This window comes from Capra hircus, chromosome 1, assembly GCF_001704415.2.
Source record: "Capra hircus breed San Clemente chromosome 1, ASM170441v1, whole genome shotgun sequence".
NCBI classification, from domain to species: Eukaryota; Metazoa; Chordata; class Mammalia; order Artiodactyla; family Bovidae; genus Capra; species Capra hircus.
Window position 1 is genome coordinate 156,424,150 of NC_030808.1, and position 19,658 is coordinate 156,443,807.

At 42.9% G+C, this 19,658-nt stretch overlaps 1 protein-coding gene across 1 annotated transcript in view; it reads left to right on the top strand.

The window, feature by feature from the left end:
* The window catches only part of KCNH8 (potassium voltage-gated channel subfamily H member 8), a 465,900-nt gene that overhangs the window by 239,338 nt on the left and 206,904 nt on the right, over positions 1–19,658 (top strand). Inside the window, exons 4-5 of the mRNA XM_018053223.1 lie at positions 10,495–10,622; positions 16,306–16,546. Coding sequence (XP_017908712.1) covers positions 10,495–10,622; positions 16,306–16,546 — 369 coding nt within the window. The remainder of the gene's footprint in view (positions 1–10,494; positions 10,623–16,305; positions 16,547–19,658) is intronic.

Consider the following 19,658-nt stretch of genomic DNA (forward strand, 5'->3'; position numbering starts at 1 on the left):
AAATGTTCCCTTGGTATCTCTAATTTTCTTGAAGAGATCTCTAGTCTTTCCCATTCTGTTGTTTTCCTCTATTTCTTTGCATTGATTGCTGAAGAAGGCTTTCTTATCTATTCTTGCTATTCTTTGGAACTCTGCATTCAAATGCTTATATCTTTCCTTTTCTCCTTTGCTTTTTGCCTCTCTTCTTTTCACAGCTATTTGTAAGGCCTCCCCAGACAGCCATTTTGCTTTTTTGCATTTCTTTTCCATGGGGATGGTCTTGATCCCTGTCTCCTGTACAATGTCACAAACCTCATTCCATAGTTCATCAGGCACTCTATCTATCAGATCTAGGCCCTTGAATCTATTTCTCACTTCCACTGTATAATCATAAGGGATTTGATTTAGGTCATACCTGAATGGTCTAGCGGATTTCCCTACTTTCTTCAATTTAAGTCTGAATTTGGCAATAAGGAGTTCATGATCTGAGCCACAGTCAGCTCCCTGTCTTGTTTTTGTTGACTGTATAGAGCTTCTCCATCTTTGGCTACATGTTTATAAGTTTTCATTTCTCTGGAATAATAGCCCAGAAATATAACTGCTGGTTTTATGGATAAGTCTATAGTTAGTTGTTTTGTTTTGTTTTGTTTTGTTTTTTTCAAGAAACTGCCAAACTATTTTCCAGGGTGAGTGTATCACTTTACATTTCCACATGAGCACTATGTGGAACACTCAGGTGCTCCATTTCCCCACCAAAGTTTGGTGCTGCCACTGTTTCCCACTTCAGCTCTCCTGACTGGTGTGCAGTGACATCTAGCCACACTCACAGTTTACACTCACAGTTTACACTCACAGTTTACACGCCCTCCGTCAGTAGTGATGATGACGATCTCCGCATGTGAGTATTTGCCGTCCTGTATCAGCTTAAGTGAAATACCTTTTCATGTGTTCTGTTCATTTTCTAACTGGATTGCTAAGTGTTCTTATTGCTGAGTTTGGGGAGTTCCTTTTGTATGCTGGAGATGAGTTTCTTGTTAGATAAGTGATTTGGAAGTGTTTTCTCTCAGCCTGTAATTGTGATATAAATGTGCTAATTTTGAAGCTTACATGTATTATTAAAATTGAGCAATAGCCACAGCAACTGTTTTGAATCCAGATTATTAAAAGATTTGAGGTTGAGGAGGACTGCTTTGCCAGTGGAATTAGTTTAAATTACCAGCACATAGCAGTAATAAACAGCTGACCAAATGCAGTTGCATCGCATGTTTTTAAACATTTTCTATAGACAGCACTTCTCCCTGTCGCCTGTGTCTGGCTTGGATGCTCTCACTGCCCTGTCCTGGCACACCAGCCCTCTGAAGGATCCAGAGACTGGCAGCGTGTGTGACACCCTTAGAGGATCAAAGTCACAACAGACCATTGCAGAGCTCAGTATACGCAAAACCATAAAATACATATCCCCGGAGTCTGCTAACAGGCTACCTAAACATGTCTTCCAGCGAGTAAATTCAAAATTGTAAGTCTAAGAATCTAGAAGTCATACATTTGTGTCTTTTGGCAGATATTTTGCCCTTTGACCCTCTTCATACCTATAAATTAGTGATTATTCTGTGTTAGTTATATTTAAGATTAGTTACATGAAATGAAAAACATCTATTTCTGCTTTATTGACTATGCCAAAGCCTTTGACTGTGTGGATCGCAATCAACTGTGGAAAATTCTGAGAGAGATGGGAATACCAGACCACCTGACCTCCCTCTTGAGAAATCTGTATGCAGGTCAGGAAGCAACAGTTAGAACTGGACATGGAACAACAGACTGGTTCCAAATAGGAAAAGGAGTACGTCAAGGCCGTATATCGTCACCCTGCTTATTTAACTTCTATGCAGAGTACATCATGAGAAACGCTGGGCTGGAAGAAACACAAGCTGGAATCAAGATTGCCGGGAGAAATATCAATAACCTCAGATTTATGCAGATGACACCACCCTTATGGCAGAAAGTGAAGAGGAGCTAAAAAGCGTCTTGAAGAAAGTGAAAGTGGAGAGTGAAAAAGTTGGCCTAAAGCTCAACATTCAGAAAACAAAGATCATGGCATCTGGTCCCATCACTTCATGGGAAATAGATGGGGAAACAGTGGAAACAGTGTCAGACTTTATTTTTTGGGGCTCCAAAATCACTGCAGATGGTGACTGCAACCATGAAATTAAAGGACGCTTACTCCTTGGAAGAAAAGTTATGACCAATCTAGATAGTATATTTAAAAGCAGAGACATTACTTGCTGACTAAGGTCCGCCTAGTCAAGGCTATGGTTTTTCCTGTGGTCCTGTATGGATGTGAGAGTTGGACTGTGAAGAAGGCTGAGTGCCGAAGAATTGATGCTTTTGAACTGTGGTGTTGGAGAAGACTCTTGAGAGTCCCTTGGACTGCAAGGAGATCCAACCAGTCCATTCTGAAGGAGATCAGTCTTGGGATTTCTTTGGAAGGAATGATGCTAAAGCTGAAGCTCCAGTAGTTTGGCCACCTCATGAGGAGAGTTGACTCGTTGGAAAAGACTCTGATGCTGGGAGGGACTGGGGGCAGGAGGAGAAGGGGACGACCGAGGATGAGATGGCTGGATGGCATCACGGACTCGATGGACGTGAGTCTGAGTGAACTCCAGGAGATGGTGATGGACAGGGAGGCCTGGCGTGCTGCGGTTCATGGGGTCACAAAGAGTCGGACACAACTGAGCCACTGAACTGAACTGACTGATATGAAATGAGGTCAGTGATGTGAAGAAACAAAAAGAAAGCCTAGAATAAAATCAAAAGAGAAATTCACCAAAAATGTTAAGTTATTGCTGGGAGGTGGTGTTATGAAAGAGAGTCATTCCCTGCTTTATATTGTTACATTTCTAAATTTTGTAAAATATACATGTACCATTTTTTAATATTCAAGGAATAATTGTGTATATGTTATGTGATTACAATTGAGTTAGTAAAAAAATGCAGAAAAAATTTGGAAGGAAATGCATGAAATCACTGATACTGAAAACAACCAGGCATCCTTATTATTTTTTTAATTTTTCTGTATTTTCAACACTTTCCATAACGGGTTTACATTGACTTCATTTTCCATTTTGGAGGGGAAATTCTGTCTTCCCCCCTCTCCAAAATAAAAATAAATTGCAAAAACTGTGAAGTTTCTAATGTCATCTCATTAAATGAGTTTTCCCTTGATTACTGATTGATATTTTCTGTCAAAGCTAAAGATTCCTCTCTTCTATTGCTTGCTTATTACAATTTATTTTTAAAAGGAAGCATATTCACATCTCTACAAAAGACCCAGTTTTGTTCCTTTTCATGACCTAGTAATGCTCCACTATAAATATGCACCGTGTCTTCTTTCCGTTCATCTGCTGATGGACAGCTGTGTGGGCTCCATGCCCTGGCTGTTGTGGACAGCGCCGCAGTGAACACCGGGCTGAATGTATCCTGTTGAATTAAGGCTTTCTCAGGGTATACGCCCAGGAGTGGGGTGGCTGGGTCATTTGGTAGTTCTAGCATCAATTTTTTTTAATGTAAATTGGGTTATTTTAATTTGTTTTAATTGGAGGAAAATTACTTTACAGTGTCATGTTGCTTGCTGCCGTGCGTGTGAGCTAAGTCCCTCCAGTCGTGTCTGACTCTCTGCAGCCCCATGCAGCCCGCCGGGCGCCTCTGTCCATGGGGCTCTCCAGGCAAGAGCACTGGAGTGAGTTGCCATGTCCTCCTGCCGGGGATCCTCCCGACCCAGGGGTCGAACCCACGCCTCTTAGGTCTCCTTCATTGGCAGGAAGGTTCTTTACCGCTATCGCCTCCTGGGAAGCCCAGTTTCTGCTGTACGACAGTGCAAATCAGCCATAATTTCACACATGTCACCTCCTGGTTTTAGTTTTTAAAGAAACTTCTACATTGCTCTCCATAGTAGCTGTTTCAGCTTACATTCCCACCAACAGGGCAAGAGGGCTCCTTTGCTCCACACACTCTGCAGCATTTATTGTTGGCAGATTTTATATATATATATATATATAGAGAGAGAGAGAGAGAGGGAGAGTTATGTTTAAAAAACATTTACTGAGATATTAACATGGATTTTCTTCTTTATAAATCTACCAAGTTATATAATGATTTCCTAAAGTGAAGCCATCTTTGGCGTGAGTCCCAAATAAGCATGGTGTGTTTTCTCTTAATACACTTCTATACTCAGTCTACTAATGTGCTGTTTAGGATTTTGCGTGCATATTCAATGTGGTATATGGTTATCTTTTTGTATTATACTCACCTAGTTTTGGTATCACAGTTTTCTGGGCTTGTAGATTGAATTTAGAAATTTTCAGACTTCTTTGTTCTCTGAAGCTTTAAAAGAATTTTTTATTCCTTTTGGGCTTGATGACATTGACCTTTAAAACCACCTGGTTAGCAGGGGTGATAAGCAGTATGGAGGAGAAGGCCACTTTATCTACTTGTCCCACAGTTGTTGATCTAGTCAAGGCTTTTACCACTTTGGGGACATATTTTGGTAATTAACTACCCACCCCAAAGTTTTCATTTAATCTAGAAAACTATTTGATAGATTTTTGCACAAAGGAATCTCATCACTTTAAAACTCTTCTAAATTTATGGTCCTTTTAAAACTCTAACACTGTTGGTGTTGTCTCTATCTTGCCCTGGAACACAACTGCCAAAAGGGTTTAATTCTTTTATCTTCTTTTGCTTTTATTGATCATACATTTTCTGAACTTGTGTGTGTGTGTGAGATCTTAATTCCCCACCTGGAGATTGAACCTGGGCCCACAACAGTGGAAACGCCGAGTCCTCGCCACTGGGCTCTCAGGGGTTTCCCTACCTTTGCTTTCTGCTTCTGCAGCTCTTTCCTCTGTGTGTCCTTCTAGCTTAGCCTGACTTGGTTTTCCCTTGCAGAGTCATAGCTGTGGAAGTGACCGTATAGGCTTACTCTGTGTCTGGGAGGCTCTCGCACGTCCAGCTGTGAACCGCGGGGCACAGGGCTCTTGTGTGTGGACCGCAGGGCACGTGGCTGCCTGGCTGGAGTCTGTGTCCCCAGTCTTGTCTGCAGCTCAGTGCGGCTGACACGGTGTGAGGAAAAGCACTGCCTTCCAGGTTCTGCTTCTCCTTTTCTTCCCGTTCTCTGTGCCTCAGCCCTCCAGGAATGAGTTTTTCCCCGTCACCAAGCTCCTTTCTGGCCAAGACTCTCATCTGCTTTACTTGCTCTCAGAGATGTTCTGCCCTCTGCTCCCCCATCTTATCAGCAACTCTTCCACCTTCGGATTTTAACCCTGAGTCATTCAGCAACTGATGGGTCACCCCCAGTGCCACCCCTAACGGAAGAATCTGTCCAGATCTCACTGTTAAAGCGTCCATCACTACTTTAGTCTTTTGTTGTGAGATATTTTTACATTCAAAATATATACATTATATAACTTTAAAATATTATTTTTTAAAAACCCATACGCTCCAAATCCAGTTTACAAAATGGAATTTCACTGCTTCCGTTTAGTGAGCCGCACGGGGACCCAGCTGAAGACCCTGCTCTCCAGCCTCTTGGCAGTCTGCCGTGTGCGTGGGACCATGGGTGGCTGTGCGGTGGACACGCTTCCCCCGGGTGATACGCTCCTCCCTTTCACATGTGTCTGCTCGGTCGCTCAGTCATGTCTGGCTTTGGGGCCCCATGGACTGTAGCCCTCCAGGCTCCTCTGCCTGTGGAATTTCCCAGGATTTCCACAATTTTCCAGAGAAAGTTTGACTATGCAGGACATAAAGTCTGGGTTAAACCCCAAAATTAATATATTGATAAGCCTGACAACATAAAATTGTAAATTTTTATGCTGCATGAATAAAAAATCCAAGGTCAAGGAACAAAATGGGAGCAATGTCAGCAGCATGTGCGACAAGAAAATGGTGACTAAGACACAAAAGCTCCTAAAAATAGACAGGAGAGAGCCGAGCTAACTCCAAACTGGCACAGATAACGTGAAGAGATTTCATAGGAATAAGTGCAAAAGGACAGCAAACACACGCCTGCAGCTTACTCACCTTCATCATTTCAAAAATGCCGCTCCAAACAGCTTCACACGTTTCTTGACTGTTTCCGAGAATACTCCAGCGCTGCGCCACCTCCTGCTCCAGGGGTCTCCCGACCCTGCGCCTGAACCTGGGTCTCATGCGTCTCCTAGTTGGCAGGCAGACTCGATACCACTAGCTCCGCCAGGGAAGCGGTCGTGCACGTGTGTGACACTGTAAAAACGTTGCCACGCCCTCAGTCCTCGTCTGCTCGCTGCTTTTGCACCTGACACTACGATTGTGAGGTACTCCTGTGCTAACAGGCAGGGACTATTTCCTTCATGTTCCATTTATCCAAAGTCTAGTTTAATGGAATCTTAACATCCTATGTCGTGACTGTATCAGCATTTATGCATTTTTCTGTTTATGAACATTTGGCTTATTTCTAGTTATGTACACAAACACAGGTGTGTATTTCATATGCATATTTCATGTGTTTGTATGTACGTGAAAGTTACGGACATGGCTGGCAGGACTGTTTTGTGTGTATGAAGTGGAACTGAACGTGTTAGTCATTCAGTCACGTCCCACTCTGCGATCCCATGGACGGTAGCCCGCCGGGTTCCTCTGTCCCTGGAATTCTCCAGGTAAGAGCGCTGGAGTGGGTAGCTATTCCCACTGTATATGGATGCAGGGCTCCCCAGACGGTGCTAGTGGTGGAGAACAGGCCTACCAGTGCAGGAGGCGTAAGAGACGCAGGCTCAGTCCCTGGGTCGGGAAGACCCCCTGGAGAAGGTCAGGGCCGCCCACTCCAGCGTTCTTGCCTGGAGAATCCCAGGGACAGGCTACAGTCCATAGGGCCACAAAGAGTTGGACACGACTGAAGCGATTTCCCACACACTCACCCACACACACACACACATATATTTTCTAATGAGTTGTTTCCTACTCTGTTTATGATGTTTCCTCATTCAGGAGCTACCAATCCGGAAATTCAATCCTTTGCTTGGGAGATTTTAGATCACCTATGTGGAATGATCTTTCAATCCCAGTCTTGAAGACACTTAAATTGTGAACAAAACTTTTCAAGGAAACCTTTTTTCCTTCTTCTGCTTGGAGCCAACACCAAGACATATTTCTCTGACATTTCCCTTTGAGGGGTTCTCTTTTAGGACTATAAAATCGCTTTTATTTGATTTGGAAAGTCTCACCAATAATTAAACGTCTCCACGGAGCTGGGACTTGGCTTGCTGGCTGTCACAGACCTCTAATCTGGCCCACTTTGTAGTCAGCACTGTAACCGCACTGGCGGCGCATGGCACGATGCCGACTGAGGGTGCACGAGGAGCCCACTGCGTTTCCAAGCGCGTTCCTATAGATGTTACCGTGGAACTCGGGCCGGCATCCAATTTAAGTATACTTAAAGTTACACCCTGATGAATTAATAATCACATTTTCAGATGCAGTTTATGAGAGTTCTATGCAGATCAAAAAAAAATGAACACGTGAAGACGCAATCTTAACTTTTAGTAGTACAATGGAATGGGCTTTGTTCACTGGCGCTTTGAAAAGAAGGGAACCCCTTTTGATCTTCTGCGTCGTGTTTTGTTAATCTGTTTTTATTGATTCATGTCTATAGTGATACATCATTTCATTTTAATATACCCTCAAAGTTTGAAGCAAAAAATGAGCAATGAAAAAACATGTAACATCAGATTAGACTTTTGCAATGAATAAAACATCTTATTTTCCAGTCACTGAAAGCACCCCAGTGTTGCCTGAGAATGGGAGGTCATTAAAGGCCTCGAAACGCCTAGAGATCAGAGTCAGAGGGGCTGTGACTGACTATGACACACGTTCCCTGTGGGCCACTTCACACCGACCAGCACTTGAGTATGGACTTAATTCACTGACAGACCCGGGCGGCATGTGGAAGCAGAGACTTCAGACCAATGTGGCTTCACAGACTGGCCCTTCCCTGAGTAGCCATGTGGTCACCATCAGCCTTCCAGTACTCTCCTCTGTGAATGGAGGGTAATAATGCTTATCTCACTGAGGATGAGAATTAATTGAAATTTATTTATACCGAGGCTCTAGAATAAGCCCTGGCACGCGGGCCATCCATAATAGTTAGATGACTTCCTCAGTGTAGCAATGAAACCAAGTCATTTTTTTTCCCAAATAAGTTTTATGAAGAGAAATCAGACAGCCTTCCAAGCACTACAGAGATTTGATGATGAAGCTTAGAAAAATACGTTTTCAGTTTTTACATTTTGTAATTATTCTCAGTTCAGTTCAGTCGCTCAGTCGTGTCTGACTCTTTTCAAACCCATGGACTGCAGCATGCCAGGCCTCCCTGTCCATCACCAACTCCTGTAGTTTACTCAAACTCATGTCCATCGAGTCGGTGATGCCATCCAGCCATCTCATCCACTGTCATCCCCTTCTCCTGCCCTCAATCTTTCCCAGCATCTGGGTCTTTTCAAATGAGTCAGCTCTTCGCATCAGGTGGCCAAAGTATTGGAGCTTCAGCTTCAACATCAGTCCTTCCAATGAATATTCAGGACTGATTTCCTTTTATGGACTGATTGGATCTCCTTGCAGTCCAAGGGACTCTCAAGCGTCTTCTCCAACAACACAGTTCAAAAGCATCAATTCTTCGGCGTTCAGATTTTTTTATGGTTCAACTCTCACATCCATACATGACTACTGGAAAAACCATAGCTGTGACAATTATTGTCATATATATACAATTTATATAGCATGAAATTGTATCTTCACCAACTGACCAAATAAAGACTAAGTGTTTCTTTAAGTCATGCAATCAAATTTTATTTCTCTTGAGCAGTAAACCTTTGGAAAGAAAATAAAATAGCTGGATACTTACCTAATTTTGCTAAAATAGAATCCAATTGAATTCAAGATTTAAATGTTAAAATTTTAAAAAGACACAAACATGTTGGAAGAAAGCAGGCATAATTTTTTTTTAATAATTTTTGTTTCCTTTTTTAATTTTTGAGTGAAGACAGTTTGACTATGCAGGACATAAAGCCTAGACACCACAAATTCATATATTGATAAGCCTGACAACATAAAATTGTGAAATTTTTATACTACATAAATAAAATCCAAGGTCAAGTAACAAAATGGGAGCGTTGTCAGCAGCATGTGTGACAAGAAAATGGTGACTAAGATACCAAAGCTCTTAAAAATAGAAAAGAGCCAGGTTAATTTCAAAACTGGCAAAAATAATGTGAAGAGACTTCATAAAAATAAATGCAAATGGACAACAAATATATACCTGAAACTTATTCACGTTCATCATTTTAAAAATGCAAGTCCAAACAATTTTATGTCATTTTCAGCTATCAAAATATCAGGCTGCTGCTGCTGCTGCTGCTAAGTCACTTCAGTCGTGTCTGACTCTGTGTGACCCCATAGACGGCAGCCCACCAGGCTCCCCCATCCCTGGGATTCTCCAGGCAAGAATGCTGGAGTGGGTTGACATTTCCTTCTCCAATGCATGAAAGCGAAAAGTGAAAGGGAAGTCGCTCAGTCATGTCCGACTCTTCGCGACCCCATGGACCGCAGCCTACCAGGCTCCTCTGTCCATGGGGTTTTCCAGGCAAGAGTACTGGAGTGGGGTGCCATCGCCTTCTCCACAAAATATCAGGCAACACTTATTTTATATATTTCATAATTTTGATGTGTGTGGTGAAGCAGACACATCTACTCAGCATTGCTGGGAGTATAAGTTGCTGGAATTAAATTTGGAATATGCATACCAAAATTTAAAATCTGCAGAGCCACTGTTAGCAATTTATTTACTGAATACCTTAGCACATCAATGCACAGTGCTATGCATATAAGAATTTTCTTTGCAGATTGTCTACACAGATTTTTTTTTTAATGCTGGATAAATCTACATGTTCATGATAGGGAAATAGTAAAGAAAATAAGACTAATTATATCTGCTCTAGAAAAGAATGACAAACTCTAACGTGCGCATTAGAAATGATTTGCATTATTTTGACGGGGAAAAGTAAGATGCAAATAGTTTTATTGCAAATTTCCATTTATGCAAGAATAAATATGAATGTGGTGATATAGCACACAATTGGATATTTTTCTGGGAAAAAAAAATGAGAAAAAAAAGTTGAAAGTCAAATTAGGGATAGCAATGTGAAACAGCAGGCTGGAAGGGGCAGGTCTTCTTATTCAGTGCTTTCCTGAACTATTTGACAGCTTCTCTGTGCTCTCCTATGTTTTGCTTCCATTGAAACAATGATGTTAGCATGAAGATAAAAATATATAAATTGTAAAGAACTAAAATTAAACATCATTAGAAGTCGGCAGATAATTTGGGGTGTTGAAAAACATGTACTGTGTGCTCTTGAGAAGGAACTGCCAAAATGACATTCTTGGGGTCAAATGATACATTCATTGGTGCTTAATGAGTTTTATTTCCCCCAGACAAAGCCAAAGGACGATCAAAAGCTGGAACCCACTTTGATTCAGCCAGGAGACGAAGCAGAGCGGTCCTTTATCACATCTCTGGCCACCTGCAAAGAAGAGAAAAGAACAAACTGAAAATAAACAATGTAGGTAGTATGTGTGTACACTGTGAACGTGAGCTCTCCCCTTGGTGGCAATGTTTGATTCACTAAAGAAAGGTTCCAATTACTCATTTATTGACTTTCCCAGATTTTTTCCACTTTGACTTGCACTTTCCTATAAAGAACAAACTGGGAAAGGTCAGCAGTCACAAGGCATTTCCATAATAAACATGATTAATCATAGTGTTATCACAGCCTAGAATATTATTCCAGTCAGTACAATATGGTGCTAGAGAGACTGCAAATGAGGCTGGTTGCATTTTATGAAGAAGTTATATTACACATTCATCGTTTGTTGGTTAAAATTTCTCAAATTTAATTTTCACTCCATCTGTTTTGCACTTTATCTAATTTCACTGAGTGCTTTCATCCAAGGGAGCCATGAACAGATCAGTCATTACTCCACTTAAAATTTACATTTTATGCAACACAGAATTGGGGATTTCACACCTAAGAACACTGGATTTGAAATGACATGCCATATACCTTATAGTTGTTGTTGTTGTTTTTGTAAGTTAACTTTTAGTAAATCATAGTAGGGCAACTTTCTGAAACCTGGTGGTCATCTGGCCAAAGCCACAGCAAATAACTGTGCTTATAAAAGGTTACTCCGCAGAGTTTTAAGTGGCCCATGTCCCGCAGGATTTGCCAGTTAATTTCATCATAGGTTCCTAGGACAAAGAGAATTCACTAGAAATCCAGAACTATACCTGCTTGATTGTAGATACTCAAAGGTGATTTTTCAAATCATGGTAATATCATTAATCTACATGGTAAAATCTCCAGAACATACAACTTTGGGGATATGCCTGATTATGGGGGTCAGACATCAAGACTCAGCGTCTGACTTGCCAGTGACTTTAGAAAAATCATGTGAACAACCAGAGCTAGTTTGGAATTGACCTCAGATGCTTAGGTTCTGGGAGTGAGGAACACAGGAGCTTCTTTGGCATCTCATTTTACATGGAGAACTCAAAACTATCTAATCTGATGTGCACACAGTTTGCTAAAACAGTCTTGCATCAGAGGCACAAAGTATCCTCTTGTCTGAGTTTCATGAACAGAGATTCCGGGGTGGCGTGCCATCCAACATGAAGGGCTGCAGAGCCGGCTCTGCCTCAGAGCTGTTCTCTCTGGAAGCCAAACCGTTTCCACCCATTTGTGCTCCAGGACCATCACCCACGCTGGTGTTGATCTGGAGGTACCGCTGTTAAGAGTCACGCTCCATTTAGTTTGTCTTGGCGGAATGTAAAGATTCTCTAGGGAGACCTGTATGTCACGTGGATTTCCTGAGAATCCAGGGATACTCCTGAGACATGACTCACCACTAGATCATGAATCCTTCTCCTGGTTCCCTGTTACACCTGCTTCCATTCACCAAGTCAGCCTTAGTGACAACATAAGTCCTAGGAGGAAGCAAATGTAACCACACCTGGGCCTTTACTCTATGCAAACCAGCCAGCAAAGCACCTGAACAAATATCAGCCTGAGCCTCTGAGATGCTGAAAGAAGACACTCTACTAGCCTTTAGTCCAGAGTCACTTAAATGTACCAAGTCTTAGTGAGCTTGAAAATGCATTCACAGAACGGGCTGTTCTTCCCCTTCTGATTCAACAAAGTACTGAACAGCACTTAAAAATCTTATTTAAAAAATCATAACTCCCACTAATTGGCTAATTTGCTAAATTGCATTTATTTAAGAATTACACACATCAGGATGGAGCATTAAAATACTACATGGTAATGAAGGGTGTCTAATCAACATGGAGACTCTGATAGTGCAAGTGGTACAGAATTTCTGAAAAGGAAACGTGAGGCAGGACGAGCCCTGTTCACCATCTTATTGCAAGGAGAACAGAGCCAGAAGGCTGAAAGACGGCAGAGAGACTAGAGACGGGGAAACAATGGCCCAGTTTATTGGCTAAACGTTAGTCTTCTGGAAATTCTGAATATATTAACATTCAAGTGACCAAAAGAAAGATTTCTTAATATTTTTGTGGGTCTTTGCTATTTACAAACCCCCTTTGCTATTATCATATTATTTGATTCTTACAGCAAGCCGGTACTAGATATGATTTTTATTAGTTCCATTTTAATGATGGAAAAGAACAACTTAGTTGAAATATCAGAGGCGGAACCAGCAGAGGTGGGACACAACCAGGAGTCCCCTGACCCTAACCCTTCCCCACATCTTCCCTGATACAGTTCTGAGCAATAACAATATGTGATTCAGCTTGGAACAAATTAGCTCATCCGGCCATTAGCAAGCTCTGAGAATCGCATTATTACTAATGCCCTTCAGTCCTGGCTCTAACTTTGGAAACAGCTTTTAATTTCTGGTTTCCTTGACTGGTTATTCTATTCAGTGACATTGGGATGATGCAAGTGCCTTCAACTCAAAAGATCCCATGGCAGGCTTGAGAGCTTGAAAGGACAGTGCTGTCGATGCCCAAATACGACCGACGGGGCTCTGGGCTGGTCGTCACGGAAGGCATATGCTACCCTGCAATCACCCAGCGTGATCACTGTAGAGACATTTTCCCATCCCTTTGTTTATTCAGAAGTTGATTTCAAAGACATGTTGCAGAAATAGTTTATGGAATAGTTAGCCTTGATGAGGTTTCGGCCTGAAGCACTGTGATTTAATAATACATCCTCGAAGAGTCGGGGGCCACCGAGCATGCCGGTACTCCCTGCGGCGCGTGGGATCTTAGTTCCCCGAGCAGGGATCAAACCCTGGGCCCGCTCTAGTGGAAGCGCGGAGTCTTAACCGCTGGGTCTGCAGAGAAGTCCTGCTGGCCCAGTTTTTGCCTGTGGGCAGCATAGACGATTGAGACGGACCTGCTCCCGTCCTTTCTGCAGCGACCCCAGTTATGCCACTTCCGCAGCAACACAGCAGGCAGCGCCTTCTCTTAGTCAACATGTCGTCAGTCGTAAGAAAGATGGTGCTGCCCTACAACCGATTTTTGTTAGTGGAAGGTAGAGCACCCTGGCCCCTGGTAAAGACTTGGCCTGCAGTGCAGGAGATCCTGGTTCAATTTCTGGGTCAGGAAGATCCACTGGAGAAGGGGTAGGCTACCCACTCTGGTGTTCTTGAGCTTCCCTGGTGGCTCAGCTGGTAAAGAATCTGCCTGCAATGCAGGATCCCTGGGTCGGGAAGATCCCCTGGAGGAGGGCATTGCAACTCACTCCAGAATTCTTGCCTGGAGAATCTCATGGACAGAGGAGCGTGGTGGGCTGTTGTCCACGGGGTCACGGAGAGTCAGGCATGACTAAGCGACTAAGCATAGCAGAGGGTAAACAACTCAAACACCATTTCTACTAAAGAATATGATCCAAATTCATAAGTGATAACTGCAATTGAGCATAGTTGGTTGCATTATTCTGTAGGCAAACTTCATATATTTCAGGGTTATAAATATGCCTTTTTCTCCATACTTGCTAAACGCACACTTTCCAATTGTAAGAAATTTCTTCCATTCCAAAGGTTTTTGATAAAGCTTTATAAATAGAGTAGCGAGAGGAGAAGGAGGTCTCTTTTTTGCACTCCTTTTTTCAATCTTGAGTGTGTCAAGATGTATGCAGAATTTGAATGAGAAACCTTTTAAACTTTAAGTCTAAGCTGAGATGCATTAGATTCTCAGTATCTTTTAAAATACTTTAATGTATTTTGAGTAGCCTATAAAAATGAAGTGGTGTGATTTATTTTCTGATTTTTGGAGATAACCATTACATTGCTGACCTTTGCAACAGCACCACTAATGCTTCATACAGTGCACATACTTCAAACGAAAAAAATATTTTCCCTCTTGAGTTTTCACAGCCTTCACTCCCGGAGCTGGCTTCTCTCTGAAACAAAGTCAGAATTTCATTTCTATAACACGATAGAAGACTTATTTGGATACAAACTGAGATAGTCTTCCATGGCTTTTGGTGATATGTTATTATAGCAAATATTTGGGGAAAAAATCATACTGGACTCTGTCCCATTCTATGGTAAATACAGTGCTTATCAACTTTGAGACTCTAAGTCTGTAACGGCCCCTAAGTCTTTCTTTTCCTCACCCGCATCAGCTCTGATGAGAAGCCGAGCAGGTGCTACTTCCTTCTTCCTCTCTGAATTCTATGGCTTAATCTGCCTTTGGAACTAGTTCCCAAAGCCAAAGAATGAAGTGAAGGAGGCAGGCCCAGTCAGGGGGCTGAGTGGAGCAGAGACACAGTGGCAGAGGGGCAGGAAAGAAGCATCAGGAAGGAGGGACGCAAACCCCCCCTCAGACCCCGGGTTTCTGAAGTGCCCAGGTGGGTGGAGTGGGACCATTACCCGGAAGTAGAAGCTTGTGTTGTAAGCGCCTGCCAAGGAGAGACGCAAGACAGAAGCAGCATTCATATTAAGGGAGCAGGAGTGTTTGGCCTCCAGAGAGTCACCGCGAAAGAGCCCATGCTCCTGACTGCTCTCAGTCTTTCTTGAATCCCCAGGTGCTTTAGGGATCCCTGAACATGGCATCTTAATTTGCTCTTCCCTCAATGCCTGAGAGAAAAACACACTGCAACCTGCAAGTGACATACACGTCAGAGCTTCTAACTGTTCATTCAATGTAACTTCCAATTTTAAGTTTCCATTACCTGGCTTGTAATTCTCATTAACTGAGGTCAAAGCAAGGTGCGCAAGTATCTGGTCATGGACTGTCAAATTTCCCCACGCCCTATTGTTCAGCCTCCTTTTGTCTCGTCGCAATAAAAGGAAGTGTTCATCAATTTGGACTGCTTTCAAAGTGGAGTGCTTTTGCAGTTATAAAAACTCCAGCTATTCTTCTGCGTTTAATCAGCTGCACAGTGAACATTGCTTTTCTCCTCCCATGACTTGAATAATAACTGTTAAGTAACTGTTTTTCACTTTGCCATCTTAACAAGGGCGAGCCAGTGTCAGAATAAACCCATGCCCATCGAGGTTGTGAGATTTGGGTTCCCAACTGGAAGCTTCACCAACAACCATAATGCGAGTAGTCAGTAGAATCTAGTCGTATTTTGAAAGACAGCTGTGTTAACAGCTATTTACAACCAAATTTGATCATATAGCTTTATCCTTTCTAGAAAAAAATGGCACCTTTGCTGTTATTAGAAGAATTTCAGGTATTCTTTACATATATTCTTTACATAATGACTGTCTTCTCAAAACTATAAGTATATGGAATGTCCCCACCACTAGCTGTATCTGGTGTTTATAATGTATGTAGGATTCTACTTGCAACTTTGGATGTTTCTAGGAGACATTTTGGTTAATGATCTTTTTACTCTTCATGAACAAAAGTCCAGATTACTCACATATTAACACGGATGACTACGCTCTGCATTTTTCTGCTACTTATGACAAAGATCCTCGCCCAGTTTCAATTTCTCCATCTCTATTTTCTTGCATTACCAGCTTCTAAATGCCTCTTGTAAGGCCTAGTATCATGCATCACCAGCTTCTGAGTGTCTCTCATAAGGCCTAGTACCATGCATCACCAGCTTCTGAGTGTCTCTCGTAAGGCCTAGTGCCACGCATCACCAGCTTCTGAGTGTCTCTTGTAAGGCCTAGCACCACGGTATGTGCTTCTCAGCAGTTCCCCCTGCTCCTTATCTCTAATGCTGTGTTTCTCCCTCCTCTCCTCTCTGTCTTTATCCACAGAATGTTTTCGTGGACAAACCAGCATTTCCGGAGTATAAAGTTTCTGACGCAAAGAAGTCCAAATTCATACTTTTGCATTTTAGCACTTTCAAAGCCGGCTGGGACTGGCTTATTCTATTGGCGACGTTTTATGTTGCCGTGACGGTACCTTACAACGTCTGCTTCATTGGCAACGATGACCTGTCGACGACGCGGAGCACAACAGTCAGTGACATTGCAGTGGAGATTCTGTTTATTATAGGTAAGAGCCGATGGCTGTTTTCCTAGATTTGCATGGGGGGGCAGATGTGCTCCAGATTTTTGTAACATGAGTTTGAGCTAAGATCCATTTGCATGGGCATAACCCAGCCTCTGATGCAAATTTTGGAGAAGCACATATTTGGATTTCTGAAAATTACCTTTTCCAGCTTTCTCTTGGTTCCTTTTTGCAGAGATCTACACTGATGTTTTCTGTTTCTATCCTTATTTCATCAAAAGCAAGCTGAACAAGACGTAATGGCTGTTCTGTTCTGTGCTCTCAGCATCTGTGAGGGTCTCACCTGCACAGGGTCAGAGATGAGTCTTGGCAAGCACACGTTAGGGGCGTCCTGGTAATGGTCCATCCTGGGCATGTTCCTTCAAGCCCGTCTGTGCCTTCTGGGAAGCTGATGGTGGTTGCCACAGGTGGCCTAGTTGCAGAAGCAACGGATTACATAACCTTCCTAGTCAATCATCAGAAGCACCGAGTATCTGACTTTACCTAAAGGAGAGGCCCTGAGGGATGTTTGCTAAGAATATTTATCTCTAGAACACTGGGGATCTCAGCTGAAGCTGCGTCTGCTCCATGCTTCTCGGCCTTCTCCTAGATTTCTGTCCCTTAAAGTTCCATCTTGTGTAGACCACAGCCAAGCTCTTGCTTGATTATTCTAGATCACTGTGAAGGCTCAGGCTGATCCCCTGTGGAGCTTCTGAGCACCGTTAGCAACCCGACTCCTGCACTTCTACCTGGTCATGGTGATGTAGGGTAACACCACTTCTGTAAAGACGAGAGAACTGAAAATGTTTTCAAGCAGTAGGTGAACAAGGGACTGAAAAAAATGGACCCTAAAAGTTCAAAGAAAAGGAAATGAATAAGTGAAGCAAGTCAAAAGCTTGTTTCAATGGTTACAGTACAGTTTTCTCTGTGGAACTAGAGCAGTTTGGGGTTCTCCAATGGAAAGTCAGCATGAGTTTGCTCTGCAAGAGTGTTATGCCCTTGGTGTGATTCTGGCATCACAATTAACATGCACTTCCCAGGCATGCCCCTCAGACCCCAGCTCCCACTCCAAAGGTGATGACCCCAGTACGTTTGGACCACTAGGTGGCAATGTTGTCTAGTTAGGTATCTCGGTAAGGCTAATAGTTTAAATAAATTTATCTTTTTTCAACCTAAACTAGTGTTTATTGGAGAAGTAAAACCGTAGAGGAATATTAAACCACTGTTAAATGGCAAATAACATTCTAGTTTGAAGTAGAATTGTGCGAGGTGTGTTTCAGGATGGCCGTGTGGGATCAGTCTGAATTCACCTGCTCCCGCAGAAACAGCAAGTCCACCGCTGCACAGGGCGCAATTTCCTCGAAAACAGAGCAGAAAACTAGCTGAACAGCTCCTTCATTAAAAAAAAAAAAAAAAAGGATAAAAGGCCCACGTCAAGAAGGTAGATGAGGCAGAGATATGGTCTCTCCCAAACCACACCGCTGGGGTGGCCGCCTGCAGCTGGAAGCCCAGCGAGCACACGGAGCCTCTTCCTGAAGAGTGAAGGGCTCATGTTCAGCACCAGGACCCCAGTTCTTGAGACCTCACCTGAGAGACAAGCCCGTCAAACATTGGACTTTGAAAGTCAAAGGGGTTTGCATCTGGAAAACAAATTGCTGTAGGGAACAGAAATGCCACTCTTAAGGGCTCAGCTGCAGACCTAGACAGCCTGGGACTGAGTGCTCAAGCAGTAGTTTGAAAAGTGCCTAGAACATGTGTGCAGGAGATTTGTTAGCCAACCTAACGTGTCTGATGAAGGCACAGAGGCCAGGGGCCTCCAGGGTCTGAGTGGCCGGAGGGCCCCACTTTTGTGCTCCTGCTAGCTAGTGCTGATGTGTGTACCCCACTCCTGCAGTTGGCCATGGCCCTATTAAAGTCACTAGAGCATGCTCCATGATTGTCTGGTGGCCAGGGGAACTGGCGTCTCTGGGCCCCATGGGACCAAAACAACCTGAGAGGCAGTTCTTGGCAGGCCGCGACCCCTAAGGCATGGCACAGCACAGACTGAAACGCACTCCAGATCTTCCTGTGAAAAACATCCATCTGCTTGTTTAGAGCTTCGACCTGAAGGGCACGCTTCAGGTTTACTACACATCTATGGATTAAGAGGGATTCCTTCTTTGCGTTCTTCCTTGGCTGTGCTAGAGCTCATTAGTGCTTCCCAGTGAGGAGCTTAAAGATCATCTAAAGCCCTGGTTTTTGCAACTGTCACCAGAGTAATATCGCCAAATCGCCTGTTCTAGAGGTCAGCAGGGTTTACAGCTAAAGTCTCAGAGGATGATGTGTATTTTCATACTTTTAAAGCTTCTGCCTGAGGATCTGACTCCCAATCAGCCTGAAACGAGGTGTTGAGATCCTCCCTTAGGAACATTGACACTTGGCACACGTAACAAATGAGATCTATCAAGATAAAATCAAGATGCAGGGCAAGGCTGAGCAATGCCCTACTCAAGGTATTCATCCCCTACACAAGGTCTCTCCGTCAGGACTGGAAGAGGTAGCTGTTCTGACTTAATGCATAGAAATAAATAGAATCAGGCAGAATGAAGAAACAGAGGAATATGTTCCAAATAAAAGAATAAGGAAAACACCCGGGGGGGGCCCTTAATGAAGTAAAAATGATAATTGATTAGGTGAAGAGTTCAAAGGAATGTCATAAAGATGCTCACCAAACTCAGAAAGGAATGGAGGAACACAGTGAGAATTTCAGCAAAGAGATGAAAATAGAAGGCATCACATAGCTGAAGAATATGATAACTGAACTGGGAAATATACTAGAGGAATTCAATTGTGGGCTAATTGAAGCAGGAGAAAGAATCAGTGATCTGGAGACAGGGCAGCGGAACTCACTCAAAGAGAGCAGCAAAAAGAAAGAAGAATGCCAAAAAGTGGAGACAGCTTCCTATGGGACGACTTCAAGCAAAATAATATTTGCATTACAGAGTCCAGAAGGAAAAGGAAGAGAAAAGGGGGTAGAAAACTTATTTGAAGAAACAATGGCTCAAAGCTTTTCTAAGCTGGGGAAGGAAGTAGACATCCAGATTCAGATCCAGAGAATTCCAAAAAGAGAACCCCAAAA